Source organism: Pteropus medius, unplaced genomic scaffold, assembly GCF_902729225.1.
Source record: "Pteropus medius unplaced genomic scaffold, Ma_sr-lr_union100, whole genome shotgun sequence".
NCBI lineage: Eukaryota > Metazoa > Chordata > Mammalia > Chiroptera > Pteropodidae > Pteropus > Pteropus medius.
The window spans coordinates 603,561-615,494 of record NW_024344377.1 but is presented as its reverse complement, the minus strand read 5'-3'; the positions used below and the strand labels follow the sequence as shown (position 1 = coordinate 615,494).

The window sequence follows — 11,934 nt, the reverse complement described above, 5'->3', positions numbered from 1 at the left end:
GTAAGTGGCAGGGTGGGGACCACCACCCAGATCTCCTGGCTCCAAGGACACTTACGCGTGTTGCTCCGAACGGCCTGGAGGGGAGTGAGGTGGAGCAGCTGCGGCTTCTGGGGACCGACGGACATTTCCGCTCTTTTTCACTGGCAGCCTCGCTCCGGAGAGAGGCTCGGAGGAGGCCCTGGGAAGCTGACAAATGGACAAGGCGCAGACAGAGTCCATTATCTGAGGCGTCGTGGGTGTGAGTGAAGATGCTGTCTTCTTTCAATAGTCAGGGTTGCTCTCATGATAGATTAGATAACAAGAAAGACCAGTGGGATGCTGACCACAACTGGCCGGGCTGCAGAGGACACGGAGCTGCGCTTCTGATGAGCGTCACCAAGCGGACATCGAAACGAGGCCGCAAGACAGGACAGAACCCAGCTGCTAGGTCTTTTCAGGCGGACGGGGAGTTGATGGCAAAGAAGCACCATAATCGGGCGCGGGAGCTCCTTTGGGGTTTCGAGCGAGTTTCACCAGCTCTACACTAACACTTTCCCTGCATGCGTTCATCAAACAGGGATCCCCATCTGCTGACCTCTGATTTCTGCACCACTCCCGTGGCTCCTGAAGCTTCCGTCACAGCCTGGGCGTGTGATCTGCCCCTAAGGAAGCCAGGCCCAGCGGCACGGACCCAGGGCCGCTGCACGGCCAAGCACGGGTTCTGGTTTCTAGAAGGCTGTGGAACGTGAGCTGCCCTGAGTCCTGCTCCGGCCACGAGGGACAGGTCGTGTCCCTCCCTGGGCCTCAGTGTTCCTATCTCTAAGTCCAGAGGGACTGGACAAGCTCCAGGATGGAAACTCGAGGCACCCCTGCTGTCGCCCCTTCCCGTCCCCAGAGCGCACACAGCCGATACGTCGCAGCATCCTTTCCCACGGGGCCAGGACTCTGCCTCAGAATCCTTCTGAACACAGAGCTCCAGGCACCCACTACCGGTAAATCAGAGCTGGCCCGCGAGAGGACACCCAGGTCCTGTCCTGGGACGTGTTGATGTGCAGGTACCTCTCGGCCCTAAAGGCCTGTCATTCTCCTCTGTACACCCCCAGAAGGCCCTGAAAGACCTGACTTTTCTCTAATATTCTTTGGTCTCCTTGTGCCTCGGCTGTGAACCTGGGACTGTGTTTATGGGGCCGGGGTCAGACAGGCGGGGGGAAGAGCCTCCACGGCCCCGCAGAATCAGCTCAGCTGCAGAAACAGGCTGCGAGGAACCTGTCCCTATCGCTTTCTGCCCGGTCACGCTGGGTGTAGCGGCGAATCTGCTCAGGAAAACCACACGCTAGAGGCATCTCACCGTTTGCTTTCTTTATTTTCCTTATTCTTCCCAGGTCAGTGAGGCAGCAACATTAATAAAAGGTGAGAGAAATTTGTTTTCTGGTACGATAATTCAATAACCCCTCCTGAACAGACGGACGTTCCACTGATGATTCTAAGAGCTTTTCAGCAAACGCAGTGTAATCCGGAAGGTCTGGCATTCCATACGTCAAAAACGACTCGCTCGGCGATGTCAGGCTGGTTGAGGAGTCTCGCGTCCGTGCAGGGAGGGCGTCTGGAGCCGAGCGAGGGCTGCGGGTCAGCCTCCTTCGGGCTCTCTTCAAGTCCTTGCGGCTCACAGAGGAGCCAGGCTGAATGGTGGAGTTCCTTGGGAAGGCTGGCGCCTCCCGCTGTCCCCGGCTTAGACCGCAGGAAATCTGGCGGAGGGAGGTTTGCTGTGAACCCCGTATACATGCAACCAGCCCCCGTGCAGGCCTAGCTGCCCAGGGAGCGCTTAAATTATTCCAGACTTTCTCCCCTTTCATGAGCACGGAGCCTTTGTTGAAGGGGAAACGAAACTGACTCAAGAGGCTGACTGATGCTCACTTGGTGACATCTCTATTGTCACAGAATTTATCTGAAGCAGCTTGAGATGTCCGGGGCCAGAGAGGGTGGATCCTCTTCGAACGCCCGGGAGCATCTTGAATCGTGACATTTGGAACAGCAGGGCCCCGGGAATGCTGCAGTCTAGCCGTGCACGTGGCAAACGCACGGGGAACTCTTGCTGTCAGGCGAGCAGGGGAAGCACCACGTGTAGCCTGCAGGCCCTGAGCAGGCAAGGCCCACCTCCGATTCTACTGACTTGCTGAGTTCCCTCATTGCCACCAGCCTTTCTCTGCTGCTCTGCCCAAGTTACTTGGCTCCGTGGGAACAAAAGAAAATACCCTAAGCCTGCAGCCCTCCCCTCGGGACCCACCTTGCGGTCCCCACATCCTCCCAGGCCTCCTGAATTACAGAGCAAACAACAAGGAGTGAGTCCTCTATGGAGCTATGATGGGAGTGGTTTAACTTGCAGGGGTCTGGGATGGGTCTCCAGTGTTGGGCGGTCACCCACGCTGTCTCCTCTTCCGCCCCCGCAGCTTTGGCCGCCTGGCTGGCAGGCTGACGGGCTGCTTCCCGAACTTCTCCATGATCTCTCTGATCCTGGCCAGGTTGGTTTTGCTGAGTGTGAAGTCGCACTGCGTGGCCCCCATGTCGTAGCCGACCATGCAGGTCTTGGTGGACGAGGTGAAACCTTCCGCCTTGGCTGTGACCACATACTCCCCAGGGTTCAGGAGGCGCCAGTAATCCCCATCGCTGGCTGTGAAAAGAAAGGACAGCAGTTCAGAGCAGTTTTTGTCTAATGCAGACACTACCAGCCCTGTTATTCCAAGACCACCAGCCTCCCAGCCAGAAAGAGACTCAGGGCAGGCTGTGTGGAATCTGAGCCCCTGCAGATGCAAATTCTTCGTGCATTTTGGATGCCAAGATGCTTTCTTCTGCGGAAGCCCCCTTAATGGTTTTAACAGACAGAGGTTTGGGGTGTAGACTTCCCACAGTGTTAATACACATGAGCAGAGATGGAGAAATAATCGACTCTCCTTCCTCTGTGACAATACGTCCCATTCGGTAGGAATTTGAATTTCCAAACGGTGTGCCCTCACCACAAAATGCCATCTTGAAAAGCTATCAGAGCATGGCTTCCTGGCTTCCCTTAGCATGGCTATACATATAGAATAGTAGTTGAGGGGTAGGGGGTCCTCACTTCTGAAAAGAGAAGGGAAGGATGACACAGGGCAATGACCTGGGAGGAGGCCCTGTGTCTGCACCTCATTCCACGGCCCTTATTCCATGGCCTAGGGGGCCAAGGGAAACCTGGAGCTGCAGAAGCAGTCACCCATGGGTGCTGCAAGGCTGAGCCCTCTGTCTCTCTGGCTGCGCCACCGGTCAGTCACCCGACAAGCGCCTAATGGGCTTCGTGTCCATCCTTAGCTCTAGGCTAGATCCTTCTTGCTTAAAGCGGGGTCTAGGCCAAGGCCACACCTTGCCAGGAGCCTACAACCTGCCGAGAACAGAGCCCTGACATTCAAGAGCCTGCAAGACAGAAAAGGAGACACAGCGACCCCCCCACAGGACAGAGCACACGGCAGGCCAGCACTGACTCACTGACTCTCCAGGAAAAACTCTGATGTGGGTCCTACGATTGTCCCCTGTCCCACATAAGTAATCTGACATCCAGGGCGGCGTAAAGTCCTGCACCAGGTCACACCGCTAGTACCTGGCAGGTCCCCCCGTGCCAGCGTCAGTTCTTATAACGATCTGCATGTCCTGCCTGGTCTACAGCTTTGGTGCTAAGTAAAGTAAAGGTGGGATTTGAGAAAGTGCTATGTAGACCTGAGAAAGGTGTCTTCATCTCAACAAACATCAGGGATGGAAGAAAACCGTGTATGCATGTATGTGTGCATGTGTATGCGTGCGTGCACGCGTGCGTACGTGCATATCCCCCATAGAGACACGGTAACACTTGGAAACGTCATGTTTAAATTCACATTACAGTCGTTATTCATCCGAGACACCTCACACCACGCCGTGGGCACAAGAAGGGAAACGGAAGGCGTTGGCAGCTGTCTGCCACGCGTCCATCGGCCCCTGACCGCACAGGATTCAGCACAGAGCCCAGGTGCACCCCACAGGCGGGGGCCCCCGGGGTGCCTCAGCACTGCACTGTGTGAAAATGCAAGGTTTTCTACTAAATACAACGCCATTCCATGGCTTTTCAGACGGCAGGAGTCCTGTTAAGCAGTCTTCATCTCGCGATCAGACGGCCTGCACCTCACAATGCAGTTCCCCCTCAAGACACCACTCTGGGCCCCGAAGGCTCCCGGGCAGACGTGAGGGAGCCAGCCCTTCGCGTGCCCTGCTGTCCTCCCAGACCGTGAGCCCCTCTTCCCACCCTGGCCCTCTGTCAGGGTGTGGGTGCCTCTCTCTAACTCTCCAGCAGTTAACGGTGCTTCATATGGCGTGTCCCCAGTGAACGCGGGTGAGGCTGAGTGGGATGAGGACAGATAAGCGAACGGGAATCAGAATGTCTTATTAACCCAAGAATTTGGACATGTTAAGTCTTAACTGCTGCTGGGGTGCTGTCCCACTAAGCGATCAGGTCTGTGTGGGGGTGAGCGTTCTGTGGAGCTGCAGAGAGGAAGGACACACAGCTGGCGTCGCTCAACACCAGTGGACAGAAGGGACAACTCGGGCCCCTGTGGATGTCCATTTGTTAGCAGGTCAGGTTAGTGTCCACCAAACGCAGGACAGTCACGTGGCATTCCGAGCCAGGTGCTCGGCCAACATATTTACATGCAGGTAGAAAGCATTCTCACCAGCTTCTCTCCCTATAGAATTCCGTTTACTACCTGTTTATCTTACGCAAAATCTCTCCTGAAATAAAACTTGTCAGATCGCACACGCCTCAGACAGGAATCAAGGCAGATTCAGAGCTGACGTTAGCACCGAGAGATGCTGAGACAAATAAGGGGCCATGTGTGAAGTACGGAATTCATCTGCCATGAAAATGCACTGGGAAATTATTTATAGGGAGACTAAGGCAAAGAGAGATGCGTTTCCCATTAGCTCGTTGAAATAGTCTCCTGATCACAGGGGCTTGAAATTCAGAGCTCATTGGGCAAAGGACTCTCTGCCAGCTTGTGGGGCCCTGGAAGCTTTTTATTTCCCGGCCCTTTTAAAACCCTGTTTTCTCACCATCTGTACAAGGCACTAATAAGTCCAAAGAATGTTCCAGGCTCCTTTATGAATCACTCTTCTGAAGGGGCTCATCATCAATGTTTAAAACACTGTCCTACGCAGAGCAGATCAAACAGCCTCTTTCATTAGTAATGACCTTCGGCACCTCACATGTCTCGGGCCCGTTATGGATTCGCAGTTTGCATTTTTTGAATTAATCAAGGAATGAATGAATGAACGACGAATCAATGAGTATCTATGAGGGGCTGACATGTCCCAAATTCCATGCTACACAGTGCGAAAATATCGTCAAAGAAATAGGCCAATGGGAGGAAAGAACGTGACTCGGGTGTCACATGGCAGTCCACCATTCACCGGCATTTGAGATAACATTTCACCCATTTAAAAATAATAATTGGCTTCTGGACCAGGCACGTGGGCAGGCCGCCTGGCATCGGAGAGCACATGGCCGGGTCTGAATCCCAGCCTCGCCCTGTCCTAGGACCTCAGGGTCTCTGTTTCCACGCAAGTGACAGGAGCCCTTTGCTGAAGGACAGAGTCTGTTAGCTCAGCGTGAGAGCAGTTTTGGGCGGAAGGGCCCCTTCTGGCCTTTAGGAGGAACGGCATGGGGAAAAGGGAGGGGCACTGCATTGAGATTTGAGCTGGCTCAAACCCCAGCTCAGCCGCTCGTGGAAACACCATGTAGCGTCCACTCATCCATTCAAACGCTTCGGGAAAATGCACGTTGTCTATGCACAGGTACCTGTTCGGATGTCGTGGCTGACACCTTCTACGGCGATCACGGCACCGGGAATTCCTTTTCCATGTAAATCCTTCACGATGCCTTTGATGCCACGATGGACCTGCCGGGCGAACATGACAAGACGCAGGGTGAGCTCGCCAACTGGCCCCGCCTCTGCTTTCCAGCCAGTCTGCTCCTTAGTGAGGGGGCCATGTCTGCTATTTGGTTCGTGTTAGCACTACGCTTGAACTGGTTTATTCGGTGCTACAAGATGGGCATGACCTTGAGCGCAGGGGAAGGGAAGCCACGACGTTCCCAGTGTATGTAGCGGGGCTTCCTTCCTCCCTGGCTGTGAGCAGAACCTCAGCGGGCCCTGGTTGGAACTGCTCCAGGTGACACCCTGCCTCCTGCAGCAGTGACTCGTCACCTATTCATATGTTGAAGTCCTAAACCCAGCACCTTGGAACGTGACTATATTTGGAGAGGTGATGAAGTTAAAATGAGGTCATTAGAGTGGGCCTTGATGCAATCTGGCCAGTGTCCTTAGAAGGAGAGGAAACTGGGGCATACAGAGACACAGGCCGTGCACGCCCGCAGGAGGAAGACCGAGTGGGAAGGTGGCCGGCCGCGAGCCAAGGAGTGAAACCAACCTGCCGACACCTTGATCTTGGACTTTCAGCTTCCAGAACTGTGATTTCTGTTGTGTGGGTCCCTCGGCCTGTATATTTGCAGCATGAGCAGGCTAATACAAGGGGCCTGGGCACGTTGACTCAGACACATGTCACCCACCTCCCCACAGAGCAGCATCTGAAAACCCCCCGAACTAGTCTCATGCACCATGAACCAGTGGGAGCAATCGACATTGACTTAGAGTTCACTTTCTTGGGTCCAGTCAAGTGCAAACCGACAGTGGTTCCTTCTCGCACTGTGGCGGCCGGCCCGGGACAACAGCGGCCCAGGACGAAGCCCACAGCCTGAGCACGAATTCGACCCCTCGCTTCCAGCCACCTACAAGACTGTGCTCCTTAGCTAGGCCCTAACGCAGCTGCGTGTCCGTGCCTACCTGTTCCATGAACACGATTAAAGACTCCCGATTATTCTCCCATTCCTCGGGCAGCTCGCTCTCGTGCGGGTATTTGTCACAGCCCACGTAGATGGACAGCTCGAAGCAGTTTGTGTGAAGGTAGCTGAAATCGTTGAGACCTGCCAAGCCAACCGGAAAACATGTAACTGACCGAGGCTCAAGGCGGCACTGGGAGACATTCGAGAACGTTCAAGAGCGGGATTCAGAGATCTCATTGGAAGGAGGCGTCAAGTGTCTGCTATAGATAAAAAAGTAGGGCGAGCGTTGAGGAAGGGGGTGGGGGAGTTGAGAGAGGGCGAGGATGCAGTTTGGATGGTGTAGGGGGGAGACGGGCACATACAAGGGCATCTCCGACAAAAGGAGGGACTGAAAGAAGCGCTTTTTAGTAAAATCCTCCTATTAGACTTTTAGAATAAGAGTATAGTTAATGACAGCATGGATTTGTAGTGTTTGATTAACTTTATCTGTACAGTTACGCTGCTCTCGGCTATAGCGCTATAAATTTTCTACTCGAATCCGTAAACCCAGCTATCCAGACCACCACTGCCGGAGAGCCTAACGGACACCAGGCCCCCGCACTCTGCATGCATTAGCTCGCTAAACCTCCCGTGCGAACCCAGCAGAGAGGCAGACGGCACAGCGCAATTTCACAAATAAGGAAATCGAGGCAGAGAACGGTTCAGAAACGCGTCCAGAATCCTGTGTCTGGAAAGAGTGAGAGTCGGGGTTTGAACCCAGGTGCGGGTGACGAGGACTCACTCTAATCGACAAACGCGGCATCACTGCTCAGGGACCGCAGGGCAAACACGCTCCCCACTCGGCCCGGAAGCAGGCAAGCCTGGCGCACCTGACACCGCTTCGACCGACGTGCAGGGCCCAGCCTGGCATGGAGTCGGTCCCTATGTCAGGCTCCTAGGGCTCCTGTTACAAATGACCCCAAACTAGGGGACTTAATAAAAATTTAGTCTCCCATAGTGCTAGCGGCCGGAAGTCTGAGATCTCGCTGTTAGCAGGGCCGTGCTCCCTCCCAAGACTCCAGGGATGGGCTCTTCCTGCCAGTTCCAGCTTCCGGTGGCCCCTGGCGTCCCTGGGCTTGTGGCTGCATCGCTCCAATCTCTGCCTCTGTCTGCACACGGTCTTCTCCTCTGTTTCTATGTCTTCTCCTCTTCTGCTCCTTACAAGGACATTTGTCAGTGATTTTAGGGCCCATCCAGGCAACACCGATGACCTCGTTTTGAGACCCTTAACTATACCGACAAAGCCCACTTTCCAAACAAGGTCGCATCACAGGTTCTGGGGATTAGGAAGTATATATATATATGTATATGTATATATATATTTTGGGAGGGGTGGCACCTTTCAGCCCAGTAGAGTATCTAATATTGGGGAAATAAATAAATGAATGAATGTTAGGTGGCACGAAGTTCTAGGGGTTTCTTTTGCCAACATTTTTGTTTTGGTAGAATAGAGTGATCGGCGAGAAGACACTGCAGCGATGTCCTGTGTGATCACCAGGAAGCACTCGCCCAGCAGAAGGTGACACCAATGAGCCCCCGCCCCCCGCCCCCGGATTCTGAACGTCAGGGCTACAGACAGCGGACATGAGCAGGCCGGGGTCCTCTCTGCTGATGGGGAGAAAGAGCAAGTCCCCTGCCATCCGAGCAGCCGTGGTCCTCACCCGTCCTGCCTTCCCTTCCTTCTCCGTCAGCTCACCATAAGGCTAAGGGACACGTCACTCGGTGTAAATGTCTGATGAAAAAAATCACGACTCTGAGTGTCAGGAGCAGTCCTGTGTCCACCTGCTGCCTAATCGCTAACGTCACAGGCAACATGGTACCGAAAACACTGTCGCTCTCTCCACCGGGTTCCAGATTCGAACCACATGCCATCAGCCATGACATGTGATAAACAAGGAAGTAAGAGCAGTGGAAGAAGAGGGTGGGAGAGTCTCAAGTTCATGGCGGATCCTTCGCAGGGGCCTGGTCTGGGCGAAGAAGACTGGTCGAAACGCCAGGGCAGCTCGCTCAAGTCGAACCGAAGCAGAGACCGTCAGAGAGCACGGGAGGCCGACGGGCAGCGAGTCACTGGTCAGCACAGGCGGGACGTCCCCGGAGGGCTGGGCTCCTCTGTGCACGCGACACTTTCTAGTCCCAACCTATTAGGCCTCGGTCGTACAGAAATAAATAAATGTGATATATAAAACCTCTGGAGAGGGCCTGTCCTTTGCACTTTGTGTCTTGGAAGCACAGGAAGCACAAGAAGAACTGGCAAAATGACAAGAAACCAGGAGAACGGTGGAGAAGCTGGGGCCGCGCTCTCTTTGCGGCCGATTCCGGAGCTTCGGCAAATGTCTTATAAAAGATGACGGCCGGCAAAGAGTGACTTCGAAAGCAAGCCGCGTGGGCAAGGCGCAGTGGCGTGGCCCGGGCAGACCTTCCAGCGCCTTCCGTCCTGGCTGGGGACGGCGGGACCCCCCCTTTGTGCTCGCTTCTCGCCAGGAATCCTGCTCTGGTCACGCGCGTCACGGTGGAACGCGGAGCTCTGTGCGCCCGATGCCACCACGACACCTGCCTTCATCGTGGGGGAGGATGCAGGAATAAAGGGGGCCTGACATCATTTGGAGTTAAGATGCACACAGTACAAACGACGCACGTTTGGAAATGTCTCGAACCCTGCTCTCAACTGCCCCCCTCTCTGTTAACTAACGCCCGTCAGGGCTGTGCTAACAGTGGGCAAGGAGATGGAGCGGAGAGGGTGGGGGAGGGAAGGAAATTAGACATCGCGTTTCGTTCATCCACGAAGAAATGAGTCTGCAGACTTCATCACGCCGCCAGGAGGAAGAATGATTAAAGAGCCTGGAGCCACCACATGGCTCTGCCGCAAAAGTCTCCGAGACAATGGAAAATATAATTGATAGAAAAAAAAAATCAAACTCTGCCGACGTGATCATGTGGCAGCCAACTCTTCAAAACGTTGCTACTGACCAGATGCTAATGAATCCGTCTGTGTCCATACCCGAATCAGTCACGGCAGCCATAAAAAATAAACAGATATTTCATGTAAAGATTACTGTAGGTTTTTAGGGCTAGAATTGAAAAGCAAGAATACTTTTTGGCTATTAGGAAATTTTCTTGATAGGGAGGGATTTACATTTATTTCTTCATTTCGTGCAGAGCAAAACCATGATGGAAACAAATCGAATTCCTCTGCTAGATGTATAACCCAGGAAAAAATGGCGAGCTTTCAGTACTTGTTTTAAAATGGCCATAAAAACAAATATGTCTACTACTTTTTTTATTTTTCTTTTTCCAAGGGTGGAAACGTACCTGAAAAGTATGTGAAGGCTGCATCTCTAGCAAAGTTAAACAATATTAAAGTGAATTAGGACAGGGAACTAGAGAACACAGATAGAGATATGCTCGTGGAAGAGGTCTCATGGTCTCATGGGCATCACGCTGCTGAGAGAGGAGAGAAAGTAGGAGATGGACACTTATCATAACTCGGTGTTTCCGATAAGGCGGACAGAGGACAAACCCCCATCTGTCACCCACGTAATCCTCCCAACAGTCCTAGAGGGACCATCCACACACTGTCATCGTCGTCATAGTTATCATCATGGCTTTACAAATGGGAAATATAGGGGTTCGAAGAAGTCGAGCGACTTGCCCAGGGTCACACAGCATCCAATTGACTGATGGCCCAGAATTTCAACCCAGGCCTATCTGATGTAGGATATTTTCCAAGTTCATCAGAGGCTTGACCAACCCTCACGAAGTGAAGGAAATAAGCAACGAACAATACACTTGGAGTCTTGCCACGCCCACACAGCGGGACCTTAGAGGATGTGACATCCTTATCCCTCTTTACCTGGGAGCCCTGGGCCAGGAGCAGCCCTGACTCAGGAGACAGGTGCCCATGCTGAAACTTGGACCACAGGGTTCTTTGCGTGGGTGCCGGGGGCAGCACCACGTGTCCCCACATCCCACGCAGCTGGGCTTTGACCGGATGCCACGTATGGCTAGGGGACAAGCACAGACCTCCAGTGGAAGGGAGGTCTGTGAAACAGTCTTCGCCATGCGTCGGGCCTCAGGACACACCTGCATCTCAGAGTCACCTCACCCCAAGGTGGGATCAATGACCGAATGTCCCCCACGATGGGAACAGCCGTGGGACAAAAGCCGGGCTCCTGACGAAGCATCGGCATGCTCTCTGCCCACCTGCTGGGTCTGATTTTTGGTCCAACATTTCCCCGAAGTCCATGTTTACCCATCGCTGCTCCTATGAAATTTGAACTGCTCAGTGGCTAAGAGCGGCCGCGAAGTCAAACAGACCCAGCTCTGCCCCTTTCTTGCTCAGGCAGAGCCCTTCCGGTCCCCAAGCCCCAGTCATCTCGTTTATAAAACAGGGATAAGCCACGCCCCCCTCAAGGACAGGCAAGGACTGAGGGGAGTCTACGCAGAGTGCTGGCGCCCTGTGGACGGTTAACCACGGTGGCTATCACACTGATAATAATGTTAACAGGAGGGCTGGGAGGGGATGACCTGCGGGGTCCCTCCCGGTCCCAGAAGTCCATTACCGTTTGGCCCCATGACGACGACAGGATGATCAGAGACTTACTTCCAGCCACGGTGTGCCAGGAAGCCCCGTTGACGGTCCCGTCTTCTTTCTGGAAGTCTTCCGTGTGGCACACCCTCCTCCTGGCATCTGTCATCAGGCGGTGCGTGGAGGCGTAGGAGTAGGCCAGCCAGCGGAACACGTGGTCGTCCGGGGTGGGCGTGCGCTCCTGCGTCTTCCACAGGGACCTCACCATGTCGTAGGGGTAAGCCACCACCAGCTCACCCCCCTGCAGGTTGCCGCCCAGCACAAACGGGATTTTTTCCATCCAGGCTATGACGGCCCTGGTCTCCACCGCCACCTGTGAGCATTCCAGAGGAAACACACTTCGATAAATAAAGCAAGAGAGAAACTGCTTTCTCTCCCTAGCTTTCCAAACAGGGATGACATTGAAAAAGCAATAGAATCTTAGCAAAATTTAGAATTTCAA

At 53.9% G+C, this 11,934-nt stretch overlaps 1 protein-coding gene across 3 annotated transcripts in view; it reads right to left on the bottom strand.

The window, feature by feature from the left end:
- Window positions 1–1,323: 1,323 nt before the first annotated feature.
- The window catches only part of CPXM2 (carboxypeptidase X, M14 family member 2), a 90,574-nt gene continuing 79,963 nt past the window's right edge, over window positions 1,324–11,934 (bottom strand). For 2 of the 3 annotated variants that reach the window (XM_039870780.1, XM_039870778.1), the window contains 4 exons: window positions 11,508–11,805; window positions 6,870–7,009; window positions 5,828–5,927; window positions 1,324–2,647 (listed from right to left, as the gene is read on the bottom strand). In XM_039870780.1, coding sequence (XP_039726714.1) covers window positions 2,394–2,647; window positions 5,828–5,927; window positions 6,870–7,009; window positions 11,508–11,805 — 792 coding nt within the window. In that variant the 3' untranslated portion in view covers window positions 1,324–2,393. The remainder of the gene's footprint in view (window positions 2,648–5,827; window positions 5,928–6,869; window positions 7,010–11,507; window positions 11,806–11,934) is intronic. The other variant, XM_039870781.1, reaches the window with a different exon arrangement.